This window comes from Anguilla rostrata, chromosome 3, assembly GCF_018555375.3.
Source record: "Anguilla rostrata isolate EN2019 chromosome 3, ASM1855537v3, whole genome shotgun sequence".
NCBI classification, from domain to species: Eukaryota; Metazoa; Chordata; class Actinopteri; order Anguilliformes; family Anguillidae; genus Anguilla; species Anguilla rostrata.
The window spans coordinates 68,457,508-68,479,224 of NC_057935.1; the positions used below are offsets into that span (position 1 = coordinate 68,457,508).

At 39.4% G+C, this 21,717-nt stretch overlaps 1 protein-coding gene across 1 annotated transcript in view; it reads right to left on the reverse strand.

Annotated features, from left to right (window-relative positions):
• Window positions 1-66: 66 nt before the first annotated feature.
• Window positions 67-21,717, reverse strand: part of gpr39 (G protein-coupled receptor 39) — a 29,549-nt gene continuing 7,898 nt past the window's right edge. Inside the window, exon 2 of the mRNA XM_064329519.1 lies at window positions 67-2,094. Within this exon, the coding sequence (XP_064185589.1) occupies window positions 1,565-2,094 (530 nt within the window). The 3' untranslated portion in view covers window positions 67-1,564. The remainder of the gene's footprint in view (window positions 2,095-21,717) is intronic.

Sequence of the window (21,717 nt, forward strand, 5' to 3'; positions counted from 1 at the left end):
CAACCCTTCAAAATGTGAACTCTGTCATTTGAATTGGTTGCTCCAGTAAAGTGCACCCAGAATTACTCCATGTCATTTAAATCCTTTTAATTTTCCAGTAATAACTGCTAACCTTTACAGGAGTGACTTAGGTCCCACTACATTATGTTGTCTTGGTACCTTTTTTAAATGCACTTTAACTGCAAAAGTAGGTAGTATATAACCAGCGGTGGTTGGTGAGCTGAGAATTGGTGGGCCCAAAACTTTAAACTTGTCATTGGCCTCAATGTGATTTCATTAAATTTCTTTGAAGTGTGCCAACGATGTGACTAATCGATTGGCAAGAAGCACACAGCTTTTTCACATTGTGTCAGGGAGATTAACTGACAAATTCAATTAGGAAAAATCTGTTTTTAATCACTATATGCACACTTAACGAAATAAGATACACCACTCGGTTAGCCACCACGTTAGCTTTCAGCATAACCTGCAATAACAAAACCTGCAATTCAAGATTTTTTGTCATGAATATTCTCCTAGTGTGAATGTTAAGAAGGAAGGAGTCTATATGTATCCACAAATAAGGTTAACAAAATGTGCACAGTTTTGCAATACAAATAAAAAAAAATATTTTATTACTTGCTAAATGGCCTAATTGAGGAGAGCTGGCTATATCTGATGGTATTGAATGTTTCGTAAATTAATCGCTGTATTTATAATCAAGGGAAATGGCTGACAACAGATCAAGACCAATAATCAGTTTAAGGGGATGTTTTCTGCCCCACTAATTTTATGCTCACCATCCATCGCTGAATTTAACAGTGTATTACACATTGTTACATTATTGTTAATTGTAAAATATAAAAAAAGAATACATATGTATATCTTGATTGACTTTGAGAGGATGAAGAACGCAGATCAGCTAGTAGACTACAGACTGCAGTAGAAGCAAAAGCTTGAAATACAGCAGCAAACAGGCTTTACAGTTAAATACACTGGCCTTAGGGCCACTTGGTGTGAATTTTTATATGCTTGTTATGACCAATCAAACATCTCCCCGGGTCTTATTTTCTTAGAACTAGGACGCTGAACTGTGGTCACTGTCTTTTGGCCTCTTCAGCGTGCGTCTGCAACAAGCAGGCCTTGTCTGTCCAGCCCCAGTTTAGATGCTCAACCATTATTTCTAGTAAGAAATAAAACCATTATTTCTTACTATGGCTACCCTAGCCGTGGTGTGTTAATATGTGAAGAACGAGTGATCGCTTTACGATGGTTGAATTACAAAGGAACTTTGGAGACCCCACTTTTTGAGTAACATTGTACACACGCAACGAAAGGGGCAGCAGCATCACTTCCTGTAAGGACTCCTCTGCTTGGTGAAATGTGTCGTTCTAATCTATTTGTGATTCAAAGAATTATTAAAATTTTTATTTATGTATTTATTGCTAAATGTCACTTCTGACGAGACGCCAATAAAACCATAGAGACGGCATGAGAAAAATGATGACTATATACCAATGCATATGAACATGAGGGGCCTGTAGGTGTACAGTATGGGTTTCATACTGTAGTCAGTGCGGCCAAACTACTCCTTCTCATTGGAGGAACCGACGGCGTGTTCGGGTTCGAGCGTCAAGCTTTCTGACACTGTGGCGCTCGGTAGAGTGGTGCTCTGCAGTGACGAGTCATCGGAGTTCGGGGGGCACGAGGGGGCGGGCCCAGGGCTTTGGAACGTGACCAGGGTGATGGGTTTGTCCTCCGCGCGGGTGGACCGCCCGCATCGCAGAGACTTGAGCACCAGGGGGCGCCTCGAGTGGGTGGAGCCGGCGGCAGAGGAGGAGGCCACGCCCGCCAGGGTGCGCTTGTTGACGTGCTCGATGGTCAGGCGGCACCGCAGGACCTGCAGGAAGACCTGGCGGAACTGGCGGGACGAGAGGTTGTAGAGGAAGGGGTTGAGCACCGAGCTGACGTAGAAGAAGGTGTCGGCGACCGGGTGGAGGTACACGTAGGCCTGGAAGTAGGCCATGGTCCAGTTGGCTTTCGGCAGGGCCGCCGTCATCAGCCGACGGATCTGGTTGGGGATCCAGCACACGGCAAGAGTGCCCACGATTAGGCCTGCACGGGGGAAAGACAAACGATCAGATTATAGCCAGAGAGCAATGACAAATATATTGGGGCTATTATTGAGGGGAGGATGGTGCGAAAATGATTGACCTCAGAATTCACTCAAGGACCCAATGAAAAATGACAGACTGTCAAACAAGGGGGGGAGGAGGGGGGAGGGGAGAGCGTTCCTCAAGTCATGAAATGATCTATTTCAGCGTGTATTTTTATATTTATAATTAATGGAAAAGGTCCACTGTATGGTTTATTTCTTTCCTTGATGTCACTGTTTCTCGCGCTGTTCCTTTAATCGGAATCATTTCTGCAATCTTTTTCAAATCACGTATTTGGCGCTTTACAATATTCATATTCTATTCTATTTTTTTTTTTTTTTTGTCAGCGCAGTGCTATCTCTGTTATTTTACTGCTTTGTGATTGGGAAGTGAAGTTCTGCACTGTGTGAAAATGTTATCGCCATAAGCCGGTCCCAAGGAGACGGAGGAATTATAAAGGCTGTTATTATGAAAGGCAATCATTTTATGACATAAACGGCATACAGCAGCTTAATTAAATGTATATATTATCAGACTAAATATCATTCTGGGTCTTGCTTTTACATTATAAAAGCAAGAAAAAATTAAATAAGCAGGTTATGATTTAAGGATTGACTCATAAGACAAAATAAAACCAGAAATATAACAAAACTCCCAAATCTACAGTATTCATGGTCTAACAGTCCTATTGATCTATTTTTGGGATGAATTATGTATTTTAACTGTTCTGACGATTCTTATAAAAAATGTGAGATAGTGAATCCACCAGAGGCTACTGTATTAGAAAGTTGAAAAGGACAAATTACTGGGTGATGGCATTTATTTCTATCCTTATTTATTTCTTTTCAATGGGTTACTTTGATTGGTCTTCTGTGAAGAGTCACTGTATTCAGCAAATAGGAAGCATAAATAAAGACGTGCAGCAAAAAAAAAGAAGCTGTATCAACCATATGTGTAAACATTAATGGATGCAGTGTTTTCATGTTTTAATAATAAATAAAAAAAGTCATTATTTTATGACAGAACTAATGGTTAATTGAAAATATGCATATGCTACGATGCACCGGGATCACAATAACATTCCGTTTTAAATTTTTTTATTTTAAATTTGCTATAATTGCAGACTAACAATAATACACAATCTTCACCAATGAATTAATTTCACCAATTAATTTCCTCTCGAACACTTCAGCCATTTTCACTTTGCCCTGAGCGAGTGCATGCGATGGCCAGCTGCGGTGTCAGGATTTAATACTAGACAATAAGGCGCATCCCTATACAGACAAACAGTGGAGGATGAGTCGCTTGACAGCCGGTTGTGTTATGGTTGATGACATGGGATAAGCGGTTTGACCGTGCGAGCAGTCCGTCCGCAATTCGGCACTTGAACCTTGATCGCTCTCATGAACACTGTCATGAGCCCCCTCTTTCATCTTTCAAAACAGAAGCCGTTAATGTGCTTAGAGGGTGCATTTTGGATGCTGTGGAACTGTGGGATACATCGGTAGGCTAGGGACGTAGGTTGGAGACATTGCTGATAAATTGGGTGGGGGGGGGGGGGGTGTACCACTCATATTATAATAAATTACAGTCTGACTAGTAAAAGCTATGGGATCATAAAAGTAAACCGCCCAAAAGTTGTGAAAGTGGGATAATAATTCAGGGCTGGTTTCTAGGCCACAGGGCTGTTTCATTCTCTGTTTGAGAGCACTGCTATCATAATTTCAGTAACTGAGTAATTCAGCTGTACGTGTGGACAATATGTTACATATAAGCATATAGCAAGTCACACTGGATGATGGCATCAGCTAATTAAATTATAATAAAATAATTATGAAATGAAAATGTATTTAATAAAAAAACAATAAACGCTTCAATCATGGCATGAAATATTCATTAAAAATAGCAAACCAAACATCTGGAAACAAAAACAAACAAAAAAAATATAAAACATTTTAAGACATAAGATATTCCCATAGGTCCTAGTAAGCCATCCATCTGCTGTTTTTCATCAGTAAAATTACGTATTGGGCAGGACCAAGAAATTACATACTACATACCTACCTATCTGTCATTTGGGAAAGGGAATACTATTTACTTTCACAAAACAAATAGAGCCATTTCAAAGCCCATGCTTAGAAACACAAATAATTCACTTAAAATGTAACTTGTTTAGTTGCAATTTTACCCTAGTCATAAATCAAGAAAAACACCAATGCATCACAAGATCCAAATCTTGCAAACAGAAAAAGGAATGTTTTGAAAACCTTTTGAATTCTTTCCCAATGCTTTATTCATAATGTTAATGTCTCAAGATGACATCTGCCAAATGATTAAAAATCACTACTGGGAAAAGATTTGGAAAAACAAAACAAAGAAGTCTTGGGCCACATCTGATTTGTATTTATTTGAAGATTTAAATTCGTATTTGCTTGTACAACAGCATAAATACATTCTTTGGGGCATATTCATAAAAAACCCTCTGTTGAAATTAATTCCAAGTAGTACCTTCTAGTGTATAATCGTGTAATGATCCATTTAAATGTAATTCGCAAGGCCATTTGGATTGCATTGAAAGTGGTTTCAAATAAGTGCTTACAGATAACTTAAGAGTCTGAAGGCAATTGCTGCTGTAGATCATGAAAAACCACAGCAAAGGAGGTTTTGGTGTAATACAGAATGTTTGTGAGATGTAAGACAAATTAAATTGATAACAAAATATAGAATACTGACCACATCACTGCAGACAACATTCTCATTTAAATACATACTAAAAAAATAAAATAAAATAAATGAAACCGTGGAAGGCGCACGGTATAGTTAGTATATGTAGCCAGTATGACCTATATGTGCCATGGCTGTTGTGTATCAATATAGTGGCATGCCATCCATAATTCATGGATGCACATCAGTATGCTTCGACTGGCTTTCCTTAACTAGTGCCAGCTACAGCCTGGTAATTTGACAATAATAAGTCACTCAGTATGGAAAGTTGCATTCTAGATAATGGGAGCATTGGAGGTCTGTGTGCTGTTTTTCTGATTGACCAGGACATTTGATTGGCCCATATAGTCAACCAAGCATGGATGGATCAACCATTTACCATCACTTTAGTGTTCATACATATTAAATCCAGTTAGCCCCTTTTCCCTCTCAAAGGCAGCGCTCCTGCCCAACCCGGCACCTAATCGATCTAGCAGTCTGTGAGGCCATCGCAGCGCCGTGTGAGAAAGGGAACGGACTCTTCATTACAGACTACATGGCCAAAAGTATGTGGACTACCTGACATCCAACACCTCATGCAAAACTATGGGAATTAATATGGAGCTGGTCCACCCTTTGCTGTTATAACAACCTCTACTCTTCTGGGAATGCTTTATAGTAGATGTTGGAGCATTGCTGCAGGTATTTGCTTCCATTCAGCACAAAAGAGCATTAATGAGGTCGGTCACCGATTGGGCGATTAGGCCTGGCTCGCAGTTGGCTTTTCATATGATCCCAAAGGTGTTGGATGGGGTTGAAGTCAGGGCTCTGTGCAGGCCAGTCAAGTTCTTCCACACCGCCAATGCCCCTCTGTATCGCTAACATAGCTATGTGGTGAGTTTCCACCAAATTTGGTATCACACATTTTCCTTATCTACTCACCACTTTCCCACCTGTGCCCGAGCAAGAAGCAAAGCAGCTGAAGTATGTGCTTTCTTCTGATTCGCTCACCCATGAGCCAATGACTGTTTTCCTGAAAGGGGCCACACACTCCCACAGGGGAGTTTGGATAAGAGGAGAGGTACAGCTGTCAGGAATGCTGACGGTTTCCCCTGTGGGTGCCTGGTGAGTTCTCACAGAAAATTTTTTTTTTTTTTAAACCGCACAGGTAGAACTTTCACTTTTGTCAGAGGCATAAGGAGGACTTGTGGTGTATGGGGTGCTGAATCCTTAACCCTAGGACAGAGTGTAGCACAGTGGGTAAGGAACTGGACTTGTAACCGAAAGGTCGCAGGTTCGATTCAAGGGTAGGACACTGCCGTTGTACCCTTGAGCAAGGTACTTAACCGGAATTGCTTCAGTATATATCCAGCTGTATAAATGGATACAATGTAAAATGCTATGTAAAAGTTGTGTAAGTCGCTCTGGATAAGAGCGTCTGCTAAATGCCTGTAATGTAATGTAATGTAACCCAAACCCTAGCCCTAACCCACCAGGAGGGAGAGGCAGCCACTCTGATGCTGCAGCGAACAAACATGCTTGGATAAGATAGTATTGATATTTAGGACAACCGCAAAAGGGAAAGCGTTATAACTGCCCCAAGGCTGCAATGCTCTGCTTGATTTTATTAATGCTTTGTGCGAGTGCTGAGGCTAGGATCATCTATTTAAGTGTGCGGATTGATTTTAATATGTGGTATGTGGCGCATTATTGTTTCAATAAAAATTGAAGAAAAAAAAATATCGAACACACAAGGGGTGGTATTTGAGAAAAAATATTGAATGAGAACATTTTTTTTTCAGAATATGCTGAGGATGCATCCACAAGACACAGCTCGAAGAAGTCTAAGTTAGTTAAAAGTACTCTTTGCCACTGCAGACAGAGCTTGTTTGTAATTTACTGTGTCATTGTGTAAGTTTGCAGGAGTTTTGTGTTGTACTCCAATCTGTTAGCATGCATAGGGCCTGTTTTGATTTAATCTGTATCACTCCACCGAGCCCCATTCATAAAGCCCTTTGCCCCATAATTCAACCTCAGGTACTGAATATTTTATCATCAGAATAGATACACATTTCTACCAAGTATTCATAAAACATAAAACACTTAGACACAACACGAAACAAAATAAGATCATTAATCCATAAAAAAATGGAGGTCATGTCTTATGATTTCAGCACCAACAAATGTACATGTATAATTTAAAAGGTGTCTACTGTAGTCCCAGGTGTTTACAACCATTTATCTTGCTCGTTTTTAAATGTTTATTACAAATTACTTCTTCAGTTAGACAAAAAACTAACCTCGCTGTGGATTTTCAGTCAGTCCTGGGTACCAGCTTTCTTTTGATGGCCATGTTAGCCATCAAGTTAGCCTCCTTTAAAAACATGACAGAGATTTATTCAGGTACTCAGAAATGTTAGGTGAAAAATGATGTACCCCTCAACGGTAATTTCATCAAGCAGTCCAGACAGAATAAGGACCACCAATAAACATGAAGACATTTTTAGATGCATCCCCACAGCATATTCTGCATATTTTCTCATTCAATATTTTTTACCCGGATAAAAACATGTTTGTTTGCTGGATGTGGAGTGTGTCTAGGGGAGGCTTTTGGAATGAAATCTGGATTCCAGATTTGGAGGGTCAATTCCATTTCAACTCCATTTTCTTTACTCGGGAATTCAGGAAATGAATTGAAATCTCCTTGTAATGCGTGATAGGCATCCTTTTTTTTACCTGGAGTGACTGAACTAAAATGGTATTGACCCCGACCACGCTGGATTCTCAGATACCGGCCTGATGGGGCCAGGACTTGTTATTCACTTTGCTTTTCTGTTTCGTTTTTTTTTTTTTTTTTCTTTTTTTTTCTGAAACAGTTCGAATAAGAAACCAAATACTCTAGTGCTGTACATCGTCTGCAATGTCACGATCCAGCCTCTCTTTCTTTTTCTCTTATTCTGTGCACTGGGAGGACTACGCTGTAGCATTACTTTTAAACCAGATGTTATGTAACTGGTAATCATACAATCGCTGTGACAAATATGATACGTGATTATTTGTACACTCAAATGCGATGTGTGATTTTAATTGGCTTTAGGATTCAGTCTCACATTTTACGTTACGTGTGACCTGTATGCCAATTAAAATAATAATACTGAGATATGACATTGAATATAATATGAAAGCAGATCATTTCAGCTCACTACATCACCAAAGAAATATTCAACTGAAATCCAACTTCATACTATATGTTTTGAGGTGAAATTGCACGAACTATGGACATCATGAACGGTTAAACAGTAGTTAAAGAGAAATGTACAATTACTCAAAAAATGTAGTTCAAGCAGCTTTGTTAAAAAAGGAATTTATCATTTAAAAAATTATAATTATCATTCAGGTACAGCTGAAATAACAACTGATCGCTCTGTTTGTAATGACTTACTTGCGGAACTCAGAATTGGAGAAGTTTCCAAAAGGAATAAGAGTTCACACACACTTACTTTTTGGGTCTTTTGACAAGACGAACACGTTGGTGAGATTAATGAAGGAGTTCTGTATCAAGCCTCATTAAAGACCATTTTTCAAACTAATGATTGGTCTAAAGAATGATTAGACAGCTCAGGTTCCAGGCTGGAAGAAATGCAAGTCATTGTCCAATGTGACGAGGGGTCCAGCTGTAGAATGTCAAATTGCTTCCGACAGGTAATGAAAAATGAGTGACTTCTTTTAGTATTTCCAAATCTACTACTTTAAAGCTGTTATGGCTTATTGATGGCCTAAAATCTATCTTACACAAGGGCGTCCTTAAATGTTCTAAAAATAGGCATCATGTAAATTTTGTGGGATTGTTGTTGTTGTTGTTGTTGTTATTATTATTATTGTACAGAAAAAAATCCAGATATTAAAACGCATCACTAATCACTAAATTCTAAGTATATGAAACGGGTATAAATGAAAAATCTCTAGCTGGTAACATTTCGCACCCAGATTTGTGTGTGTCTGTGTGTCTGTATGTGTGTGTGTGTGTGTGTGTGTGTGTGTGTGTTCATACCTTGAGAGAAACATAAAGATAAAACTATTAACTTCTTTCATTTGAATATGATTTGTTGTGAATATAATCCATTGGGGTGCATGTTAAGTGGTGTAAAGGTTAAGCCCTCATGTTCTAACAGAATTCCTTGCATATCTGTGCCTGTTGACAGTACAGCCCTAGATGTCCATAAAAGCCCATAAAAAAAACCATGCACAGCTGATCCGCTGCTTCACTCCAGTGAACAAATAGCATGCCAATGCTCTTTACAACAAGAAGAAAAAGAGAGCGTGTAAATATATTTTTATTTAAATAAAAAAACATTCAAAATGGTTCCTTTTTACAAGTCCTGTGATGATTAACATGGTACATGTTTAACTCTGGTAAAGAGCCAGGATCTACAGTTTAGAGTATGGTTGGGCCACTCCACTGAGCAATCCCATCGCTGTCAGATACATACATCACTATATTGTCAGAATGACTCATTGCACATTTCTCATCTGACATGGATTTTGCGAGTGTAATGACTCCTGCTGTTGCAGCTCAAAGACCAATATTTACATTAAAAAATTAATTATTTTTCCATTGGCATGTTGTGCTCTCTTCAGGGCCTGGTCAAAATAACAGCCTGTTTAAAAGGAATATAAATCTGGACCCTGGAGGACTTTAGGCTGAGTCTGCCTTAATGGAGAAGCAATGGTTAAACCTACGTTTCATATTTGCACACTGTGGTGCCAGAAAGGGAGCTGTGGTGCTGGCCACCAGGGGGCAGCACCGGCCCTGCACACAGGTATGGCCACAGCTGTGATGCATCAGAATCACTATGGTGAGGCCTAGTCCAGGATAGGTTTTTGGACTGCGTGGCTGTTATTTTGTGGAAACTGCTGCATGCAAGAGTGCCTCATTTCCGCATGTGATTTTGTATTTTTGCCTGTCTTGCCAAGGACGTTTTGGTTGCCAGCTTGGCCTTTTCTTGTTTTCAACAACTTTCTGTTATTTTCAGTTCCGGGATTAAATAAATGGCAACAAGCCAATTATCTCCTTGTTGTTTTCTGTCTGTTCACTGTGTGATATGGTGGCCACCCCAGCCCGGCATTACCACCCATGCAGGTCTGCTTGAAAGAGCACCATAAAACAAATCACAGGAGCCTAGGTGGTTAGTTCAGTTGAGAATCTGATATTCTGTGCTGCAGAGTCATTTTAACTAGCACGAAACTTCACCGTGAAACATACGGTGGCATGTTGGACATTCTCTCCGTGTGGCTTAATGCATGCCCTTCAGCCTGTGGCAAGTCCTGGATGCCAAACACCAGCTTTAATAATTCAGGCACTTCCCTACCCCTGGCCTTTGAATAATGCCTTTGCATAGCTGTGTGTCTGGTCAAAAAAAAACGAACGATGCCAAAAGTGAAGCTCATTAAAATGTGGGCAAGTTGAGAGTGAGACAACAACACAAATCCTCCAGGGCCCTGCATCTTCCACCCACCCGCTGTTCATTTATTTATTTATTTTTATTTATTTTTTTCTTAACAGAAAAAAGTATGCTGAAAGTTTGCAATGTAAGAACACCTGGAAAACGGGACTCGGGGTAAGTCCAGATTTGTCTCGAAGATCAACGGAGCTGTGTAGAGCAACAGAGACGTGTGGTACCTGCACAATTCAGCAAACACAATACCGGCGTGAGCGCAAAGGGAAAGCGAAGCCAGGACAGCAAGCTACAGATCTCCCAGGCTTACGAAACAGCAAAAACTCAAAGATTATTAAAAATAATGAGGCAGGTGCAAAGGCTTTACAATGCAACTAATGATCTCCTGGTGCAGTGAAGTCACATTAGGTGCTTGTGGTGGAGACACTCATGTTGATAGGGGACTTCATAATGTCAGCCTTGTTTACTGTGTCGGTCTATTAGCGAGGAAAGTCAAAATTATTAATATCAGAGGTAGAAAAATGTTCTGGATATGGCTTCTGGATTTGCCACACAGTCTCAAAACAGTTGACAATTTCACTGGGGTTTAATTAACAAAATGCTGACATGACCACAGAAGTCAAAGAGGTTCTCTTTGGAGAGAAGCACATCTATATCAATGCCTTTTTCTACAGTAGTCACAAAGTCATAGTATGTAATGAAAAATCTGAGATTAAAGACGTCTTTTGCAAATTTCCCCCATGATAATGAGTACACCAAATATATATTTCCCAAAAAATATACTGTGCTCACAAACAACTGCTAAAATATTTTCCTTCTCATAAAATAATAATAATAATAATAATCATCATCATCATCATCATAATGTACACTTATATGGATGTATATGTGGATATCATCTGGACACCCAAGGTGAGGAGAAATTGAAAGGTAATTACAGGTGAAACAGAGATTGCTACCTCAGGTGCAGAGAGGAAGATGGCAGAAGGCCATAGGGATGCTGAAGGATTGGTGCTTTAGTGTGCACTGAAGTGAAATATTCTACCTGCTGCGATTCATGAAAAGAAGAAATTTAAAAAAGATCTATTTATGGTTCTCCCATTGGGGCACTAACACTTGGATCTTGCTGTGACCGGCTCAATCTCTTACGCAGTGGCTCCAGGTTCGAGATTCGATTTTCATAGCTTACCACATACCATGTAAATTGGTAGTAAAACTGGGCAGTCCATTGTGCCCAAGTACATATCTGTTTCAGGAAATGCAAATCGAGCTCTGTACATTACCTATCCTGTGCTATCGGCATATTACAGAATATAATCACGGAATGCGTATAGGAACGCACAGGCTGTTAAATATACCTTAAAATACTGCACAATCACGTGCGATAGGGGCATAAAAATATTTTGTTAGTTTGTGGCACAGTCATCTTTTGGTAAATGACCGTGGAGTCAATTGCACGGAGACCGTTTGCCTCTGTGCACTCATGAGCTGACAGAACAGTGACCAAAAATGGCCAAAAAAAAATAGGCATTCTAACATTGAATTAGCTGCATAGCATGTGTAACAAGTTAATCTGCACACTGTCATTTCTTAAATGAAACCAATAAGATAGCTATTTATGGGAATGCCAGCAATCTCCGCTAAAATTAATTTTGAACATTGGCTCGTTTCTGTGATACCAGCTCTAAATGGGGGATGTGTTTCTAGCAACAATACCATGTCAGAAAGGCCGATTTCCTGGCACAGACTCAGAATGCAGGAAGTTTGCCTGATTTACATTACAGGCATTTAGCGGACGCTCTTATCCAGAGTGACTTACACAACTTTTTTTCACAAATTTTACTTTGGCAGAGGCTGATATAACGTCAGTGCATGTATAGCAGTGAAAACAGATGCTGCTGAAATGCTAGCAAATAGAAAATCTTTCAAAATGCAGACATTGGTCTGCATATATATATATACCCATCCATCCATCATCTATACCCGCTTATCCTGAGCAGGGTCGCAGGGGGTGCTGGAGCCTCGCATTGGGCGAGAGGCAGGAATATATATATATATATATACATATATGCTAATTTACAAATACCAAATGGGAGAAATTAATGCATCTTTTAATTAAAAGATGAGTTCATTTTGAAGCAGAAACACAAAAGAATCACATGGTTATTCCACTACTTTCTTGCAGAATATACGCTCCTTTTAGCCCCAATGGCAAGAAATGGATACATCAATCCTTTTTAGGTCCCACATTTTGAATGTTTAAAGGACCATACAAGACTACAGGCTCCCTGAACCCCTCTAAAACAAAAAAGCAAACACGTGGCCTTTCAGCTGGGCCAGCACTGACAGTTTTTCAAATGAAAACCAATGGCTTCGCGGCCCGATTCTGCACTTTATCTGACATTTCTCAATTCAACATTTTTCAGATTAATTATGCACAGCACCATTTACATCAGCCCGCTGCCAAACTCAATTAAACCGCGCGTTTGAAGTACGTTTTAGAAATGTCCTTTGGTTTTCTGCGGGACACATACACAATTATTCATCCCTTCTCTTTTTCATTGAATTTCTTTTTTTTCTGAAACTACCTTTTCAGATGATTTATTGGGTATGTCAGAGAACAGAAACTATATTTTGCAGTATATATATATATCTATATAAATCTGCACAGGATTTCTTATTTCTTTTTAGCAGGACTGCCAATGCAGTGAAGGCCGTTCATGCAATAAACACCTTTATGTGAGAAAGCAGCTGCGAAATTTGCAATCAATAACACTGTCAGTCAAGGTACTCATTAAGAAATAAAGGAAAGACCGTGTCAACACGGATAACCCCGGACTCCACTCCCAACAGACAGCTTTTTTGCCATCGATTACGCCCACGTCAACGTGTATTCCTGGAGCTCCCGGAGAGCTATCTCCCGTTTGTTGTTTTTACAGTGAGCTGTCAGAACTCCGATCCTTCATTTAGGATATATTCCTTTAGCTTTAAAAAAAAAAAAAAACCCCAGAGGACACACCAATTCTGAAGAAGAAGAAGAAGAATCCACAACAGAAGACGAGAATGTACTATTCATTTTTGAACACAGATCTAAGGCTTTTTTTTAGTCCTTTAGTTTTACCACTTTGTCAAGTAGAGAAATACTGATCACCTGCTCCACTTTTAACTCCATTAAAATGCTGAAATTTATAATCAAACAAATGAGCTTTAGTCAACAAATACACATATTAATGTGTTACTTAAGAGCAATCCATGTGTAAGGCATCAGGGTAACTTACAATAATCAGTTTGTTCGTGACAACATTCACATGCATATATTAAGTATACAAGTATATATTATGAATGATTTTACATCAATTTTTAAGATCGATTGTTGCTGTGTCCATAAATTGATTCACGCAAAAAAAACAAAAAAAACATTTGAACAATATTTTTTCAACATAATAATTCAGAGTACCCCAGTATTCTCAGGAGCAAACAATGTTTGTGCAGGCATACCTCTGGTTCGGTATAAATTATTCTAAAGTATAATAGGCACATTATTCTAAGGTTTTTCATGCACGGTGTATGGTAATTGTATTGTAAACTATAAATTTAGGTATATTTGTCCACACGGTCATTAATATATTTTTTATTATGTATTCTTCGGTGTGTCTAAAATATGTTGTTCCATATTGTGTTTCTAAATTAATTATATATCAAATAAAATAACAACGCCCAAATAATTGATTGAGGTCAGCATGCATGAGTCCTGCATCGAACTCTATTTGTCTTCCTCACGTGGTCATGTGTTAACCTACAATGATCCATTAGCATGACAGAAGCTGACATACATCTCAATCGAAAACCAAGCTTTTCAATTACAGGGAGGTTCAAACTGGTAAACTATTCCGTCAAGATGATGTAGAATGTATTTTCTGGTTGTGAATATTTTAATATAAATACATCCGCGGGGCCAAGAAAACTTATCTGCCTATCCGAGGGAAGGTCAGAGAAACAATAAAGAAAGTGAAACTTAATAATAAAAAATTAGTTTTGATAGATTTACTTGCGTTACAGGGGACGGGGGTCTATATCACTGGGTCACGGATCGCATTAACAGGAACGGGGATGACACTAAATGCATCACACAGAAGAACTAAGAAGATAAAGGGTCCATATTAATCACCATAATGCCAGTGAGAAACCCTGGCCGGTGTCTGGCGGTTTTTACGCTGATTAAAATGGAAGCCAGGAAACAGGGAAACCAATAATGATGCTTTATATGAGCGCTGATTGAAGTGCAGTGGAGTATCATTAAAAAAACAAAAAAAAAACAAAGACACTATTCAGTTAAGCCACCGCAATCATTTATCTTTCTGGAGCATGGTGTCAGGCCCCAAACACTTTCACAAGAGAAGAGTAATTAAAAACAAACAGATTCTCACTTCATTGTCATTTTACACTGTGAGAGAGACAGACAGACAGAAAGAGAGAGACACAGAGAGAGAGCAAAAAGAAAAGTTTCATTCAGAGAAGGACTGTTTTTGAATGCTATCATTCCAGGTAACATAGACAACTACCTGAACTGAAGCTTGATTTACAAAAAAGACTGAGGTCTTGATTCAATCAATGGCCAGTATTCTTTGGTGATTTCTGATACAGTGCAATTGTGTTTAGGAAGGAAAAAAATAACACAATTAAGAATAAGTGTTGATTGAATCCTAACATAAATCAGTGTTCCTGAAACGGACAGCAGATACTTAAAACGTTACTGCTGAAGTGTTTAACGCTGCACACATTAATATTTTGCCGTGGGAAGGGAAACATTAAACTACGTCGTGATGAAATACGATGATCCTCAAATGTCTTCCGTTTAACCAAAACGACATGAGAACAAAAAATTCCAGTATAAATGCAGTAGTCTGTGAACGGTATAGACTACACACAATGTCAGGAGAGCGAAGAACCGTAGTGCCCATATGGAGTAAATAGACAGCCTTTATATAGCGCTTTTATCCAAAGCGCTTTACAATTGATGCCTCTCATTCACCCATTCACACACACACTCACACACCAACGGTGAAAGGCTGCCATGCAAGGTACCAATCAGCTCGTTGGGAGCAATTAGGGGTTAGGTGTCTTGCTCAGGGACACTTCGACACGCCCAGGGCGGGGGATCGAACCGGCAACCCTCCGACTGCCAGACAACCGCTCTTACCCCCTGAGCTATATCGCCCGTATAGTATATTAATGTACTTTACAGCTCAAATAGACAAACGCAGACAAGATTTAGCAGTTATTTTTTGCTCACGAACATACAGTATGTTCTAGGTGTGCAGGTCCTATTACAGTAGATTGCAAAGCCATTGTTTTCTCCGCACAAATCGCTATTTTTTCAGTTGCGCGTTTTAGTGGCATTCACATGCCACGTGTCTCTGCTGAATGTCTGTAACATTCAAGTGTGCTGTGCACATTAAGAAAAAGCAGAAAATCGGGTTGTCACTTTTGTCCATGAAAGCCACCCCATCACGTTTGATCATCAGAGAAGCATGAACGTTTACTCCCTTGACTTTACCACTGCCTGAGTGCTTCGTCAGAAAGAAAACAGACTTCATAAATCAAACTGTTACCATGGCAATATTGGGTTTTGCTCTAGTCTAGCAAACTCCATATAGACAACCGGTTATTAAGACTTACCATTTAGAAAGGGCACTGCTTTTATCTATTTAAGATTTTTTCTGCTGTACAGAGTCATTGGACAAGATATGTATTGCAACAATGCATATGTATGGTTAAAAATTCTGTTCATCCAGATTCAATCTAAGCAGAATGCATATTTGCTGTTATTAAATTTGAGGGACAAAATAACGAATGATAATGAAATTTTTTTAAATGTAAGATAATAATATAATATAATATTGGCAGCATCATTGGTTGACACCATATTGCTAAAAACAAGCCAGCGGTAGGATGGGAGAGTGGTGTTGGGTGGTGTTATGTGAAACAATGCAAAAACTAATAAAAATACATATGAAAATCTGAAAGATGGCTAGTTTGCCATGTTTCTCACCACAAGGGGGAGCTGCGGCTGTCTGTTTGTTGGACTATTTCCATCATTAAGTCATCCTCTTGACTCGGATGATGAACAGCCTCACTTACAGTGTACTTTAATTAATTAATGCATTGCAACTAATTGCATTATGTATATGCAGGCTAGTACATGAGTACATGCCACAAAGAGGTGCTGGGGGGGGGGGGTTGGGCCCCAAAGGCGAACTTGTGGTAAATATTATGGTCCTGGGCCCAGGAATAATATGGTAATATCATTTTGTCCAGAGCCTGGGAATTTTACCAAGCAGCCCTATGTCTGCATACAGGACAATGTGTGTTTACACACCAGCTGTCTGAGGACACAGTACTTACTGAAATTAAATACACTACAAAATATTCTTTTGAAGTGCTGCAATATCCCGGTAATGCATTTAATTCATATGTATTCAGTTCCCGTGAGACACTTAAGGTGTTTATGGTCCACATTGGTTGGGCTTGTGTAGGTTCATGTGGGTCTCTCAGTAAATAGAAGATTACAGACTGTGAGCTTCCAATATCCCTCAAAGGGAGAAGTTGTACACAGGTGTGTACACGGATTACCTAAAAAAAATCTTCCTTTCTATGTCACTCAAAACTGTCAAATAACTTTCTTCCTCTTCTGCAATTGTGAATATTTGCATTCAAGGACTGAAATTATTTTTTGAAAACCAAGTCAGTGTATTAATGACTAAGTATCCAACTATGGAAATTATTTGTATGATTTGCATATCAATTGTGCAGTGCATATTATCATTTGAATAGCATTTTGTGGGAAATATGTAATGGACTTACAAATTGTACTAGTTGGAATACTGTTTGAACTGTCAGTAACATCAATGTTACAAAGAAAGCGACAGTATAATTACAAAATGCCTTAACAACCTAATTGTAGATCTGCAAATGAATAAACAGTAATTGTGTGATTTTAATATACTATTTTGACAGTGTAATCAGTGGAATATGCTAATTTTTCTCCTTTTTGGATTCATTAATAAAAATTAACACAGGGAAAAAAGGTTCAGTCTTTTCATTCTGCACTCAAGAACATAAATTTGGTTGTCAGCAGACTTGAAACAAAAGTTTTTTCTGTTTTGTTTTGTGCAGTGTATTGTAAGCTCTTCATGAAGACATTACATGGAGCCATTTAGAGACATTTATAAATGAACATGGTAAAATTTCTGTGTCTGAACTATTGTACTGTAACTTTTCCAACTGTCCATTCAGACAGAAGAGCATTATAGGTTGGGCATTGATTGAGTGATTAGGCCTGGCTCACACTTGGCTCTCCAACAGATCCCAAAAGTGTTGGGGATGGGGATTGAGGTCAGGGCTCTGTGCAGACCAGTCAAGTTCTTCCACATCGATCTCAACAAAACCATTTCTACGTGGACCTCGCTGTGTGCCAGGGAGCATTGCCATGCTGAAACAGAAAAGGGCCCTCCCCAAACTCTTGCAACAAAGTGGAAGCACAAAATAATTTAGAATGCCATTGCATTAAGATCTGCCTTCACTGAAAGTAAGAGGCCTTGCCCAAACCATGAGAAACAGCCCCAGACTAAGGGGTGTCCAGATACTTTAGGTTTTATAGCGTATATTCTGTGGACAATACATTCTGTGGACAAACACCAGAGGAAAGAGCTTAATTCCCTGATAAAACCAACTTTGATCTGCATCTTCTCGTGCTTTGCAGAAGCATCACAACCGATATGCCGATTTTTAGTCGCAAAAGAACAGGCGGGAATACTCTCATCGCTACACACACGGCAATACTTCCTCCACACTGATCCGTGACGCCGACTGGGGGCCAATGCTGTCTTTAACGCGTATAGATCTGGCTCCATTGCCGTTCAACGAAAGACAGCTTACTGTCCCTTTGCTGTTGTACCTTTCTAACCTTTGCAGGGGTACAACGAGAAGCAACCGTTACTGCACCGTAAGCTTAATCAATCTGACACGTAGCTTATGGCCTTCCATTTAACAGGAGCGGCTGGGTAATTCACTGCTGTACGCCGGCGGGAAACAGCGTGATGCTTCACCTCAGGTCATCCCCTGAGGGTCCCTGATCATGGCGCGGAGAGTGCAGGTGCATTTCTTCCATTTCATATAATAAGGATTTCATTTTGGGACTCCGGTAAGTGTGCTGAAGTTATATTTTACAGCTCAGTGTCTCAATTTGAAATGAACTATATATATATATATATATATATATATATATATATATATATATATATATAGTTAATGAAACTACTGCATCAGGCCTACACTTTTCAGCTTCAGGACCCTCTAAAGTTAGACCATATCCCAAAAAAGGACCATTTTAAATCAAATCCTTACATCTTATGCACTTACGTTCCTGTGTAGCTAAGAATTATGAAACTCATTTGTAGAATGAGCCAACGACTGCACGTGGGTTCTCTTTTGTTTTACCAGAAACTTGTGGCCGTAAATAAAGTACTGAAATTGTATGCTGGGCTCACTACAGTTTCCTTGTGTAAAACAGTATTGCCTTTTGTTTTTTTTTTTAGAAAACATGCACAGCAAATATCTCCCACCCGTCCCACCTCCCCATTGCCCTTCTGCCAATCATTTACATACTTGTCGCTTTTTCCTGAAAGCCCTTGTGTAAGGAAACACCCCATGTGTCCTCTTCTAAGGCAGGACAGACACAGTGTGGCCAATTATAAATGAAGGAACATAATGCCAAAGGAATTAAGCCATTGGAATTATTTTAAAAGCCAACTGTCCCGCCTGCAAACCTCATCCCAAGAACATTTGGGGAAATATTTTAAATGTTTTTTTGCTCACAGCATGTTGGGGGGGGGGGGGGGGGGGAGGACTTTAGGCAGGTCAGAAATAACTAAAGTAAAAGACAGAAATAGCAAAAATTGCAAGCTGCGTCATGAACACCTGTGGTTCTTGAATTTTTAAAAGCCTTTCAAGGGTATGGGCGAGGTACTTCTACAGAGGCAAATGAGAAGTCAGGTTTTCAAAGCAAAGGTAGAAAATTAGGATGAAGTTGTTTGACATAGATTCAAAAATATATTGGTTTCCCTTGAAATGCAGCATAACCTTGGAAATGCAATGTGAATTACTAGGTAGTATTTATAGTGCAGTTGCAAGTGAAGCTGGTTGTCCTTAAGGGGCTGAGAGTGATTTAAAAGTTTTCCCCCAACGTCTGTGTTTGTGTGATATTATATCATTCAAACAGGCTGTCTGTACGTTACCTTTCTGTGTAGACCTGAAATGTTCTATTTGAACATTTCTGTGTACTAGATCAAGCAGAGATTGATTTCTTTTCTTTTTCTTCAAGTGATTTGCTTTCTCTTGCCAATTTATCAATGTTCCTACTTCCATGTTACTAGTGTTATAATATGGGAACCAACATCACAAGTGCATAGTCACCTTGTTATTATCATTCAAGTCGACACTATTTATTATCGTTGTATTATTCCTTTGAGGGCTGTAGCTATAGTTTAAATAGTTGAGAAAAAACATACTGAATTGCGCACGTTTGACAGTACTATAGGACACATACAATTTGTGCTGTCACTATAACAGTTGTATTTGTCAATTATCCAAGCCTTTTTATGACAAATGGCTGCAAACAGTAAAGGCCTGAAACTTCATAAAACTCTTAAACATATATTTGATGTGTTGCCATGGGATTTAACAAATTGGTTTCTGAGGAACTCCTCTTTAAATGCTAATGCAAATGGGACAATCCACCATGAGAATACATATTCCGAAGCACTCATTAATGATCTGCAGATTAGCTCTCTTAAATGGCAATTATTGACCCTATCGGAATGAATCCCGGTACAGATGGTCTAAACATCATATGTAAACAGGTAACCCGATCTCATGGGCTATTCTTATCATTTCTGTTTCACTTGAAGTGCTAAATATATACAATTAAGGTTACTGAGCTGGCTTGTGAGCTAGTAAAGCCTATACCTTTGTGGTTTACCAAATGCCTAGCAATGGAATACAAATTAATTTTCTAAAATCAATATCTTAAATACATTGACTCCTCTTAGACCCCAGTGTGCTCCACCACAGTCTCAGTTGTGGTCCTGACCATGCCAATGGTAGCGATGGAGGGAGGGTGTCAATCCTCAGAGCTTTCTCTGTAGCGTAGTTCTGTTGCCCTCCAGCACAATCACTGAGCTGCTCTGCTGGTGCACTCTGAAGTGAAATGACTGATAGTGTTCTATAATGCTTCCAGTATGACAAATTTTATCATCAGTCTAGGTTGTCACCTTTAAGTTTTGGGCATCCAAGTGCGAAGAGAGTGAAAAGCTGAAGTATGTTACTGTACGGTCCCCAGTAGTTGCACAAACATTATAATAAATCATTTACATAAATACACATTTTATTGTGTGAATACTGAATCATGGATTAGATTAAGCTCAGAGATTTATTTAGCAGGTAAGCATCTACCTTGTATCCCTGACCTGACTGGTCCAATGCTGGATATTGGTGGACTTGATGGGCAATCGCCTTCAGAGGCTATTAGGCTCTGTTGTAGCAAGCCAACTGTAGCTAATGCCACTGAGGGGCCATGAGTTTTCTCTGACCATTTGACCTGAGAAGTTCTGTGTTTCAGTCCATTTCCTCCAGCTGTCACTGAACGCACCGTGATTCCAGTAATTGACCAATTAACCACCAGCAGAGCTTGTTAGTGCAAGGGTCTCGTTTAATGATTAATTGGGGATGATCAAGGTAACACAATGCATTGATTTGCCTGACAAGTGTCCTCAGAATGTTTCGTATTGGCCTCTTGGAGGATGACAGAGAGTCATGGCCCTAAACGTTACTTTCCCCAGCTGTATGTACCATAGTCATCCGGACAGTCCCAGTCAATCCACTGAGGCATACAGTACGTGTTTGTATCCAGAGCTAACTGAGGCTAAGTGGTATGAGGGAAAAACTGGCCCTATAGATATCTGTCCGTGACCACGCTCGGCCAGGTAACTACCTGGTATTTTTCTTTATAATTAGCCTACTGTAGGATTTTGTGATGAACCTGTCCAGCATATGTTGGTGACTGTCATGTCCGGTTCCATTAGGAGTTAACATGTGTCTGTGCTGTAATTTTACGGAGATTTATTTAGCATCTATCTATGTGGATGAACAGACAGACAGCGGTATTGACTGACATTCCTGAAATCATGTACAAGTAGTGTCATTTAGAAAATGGCTCTCTTGCATTGATGAACAGACAGAAGGATAAGACGAAACGTATTAGCCTATATGGTGTGCATTTGATTACAGGCCATTTTAAATGGACGGACAGATGAACAGCGAATATAAACAATAAAATAGTTTAATCTCCACTCTCGTTGAAACAC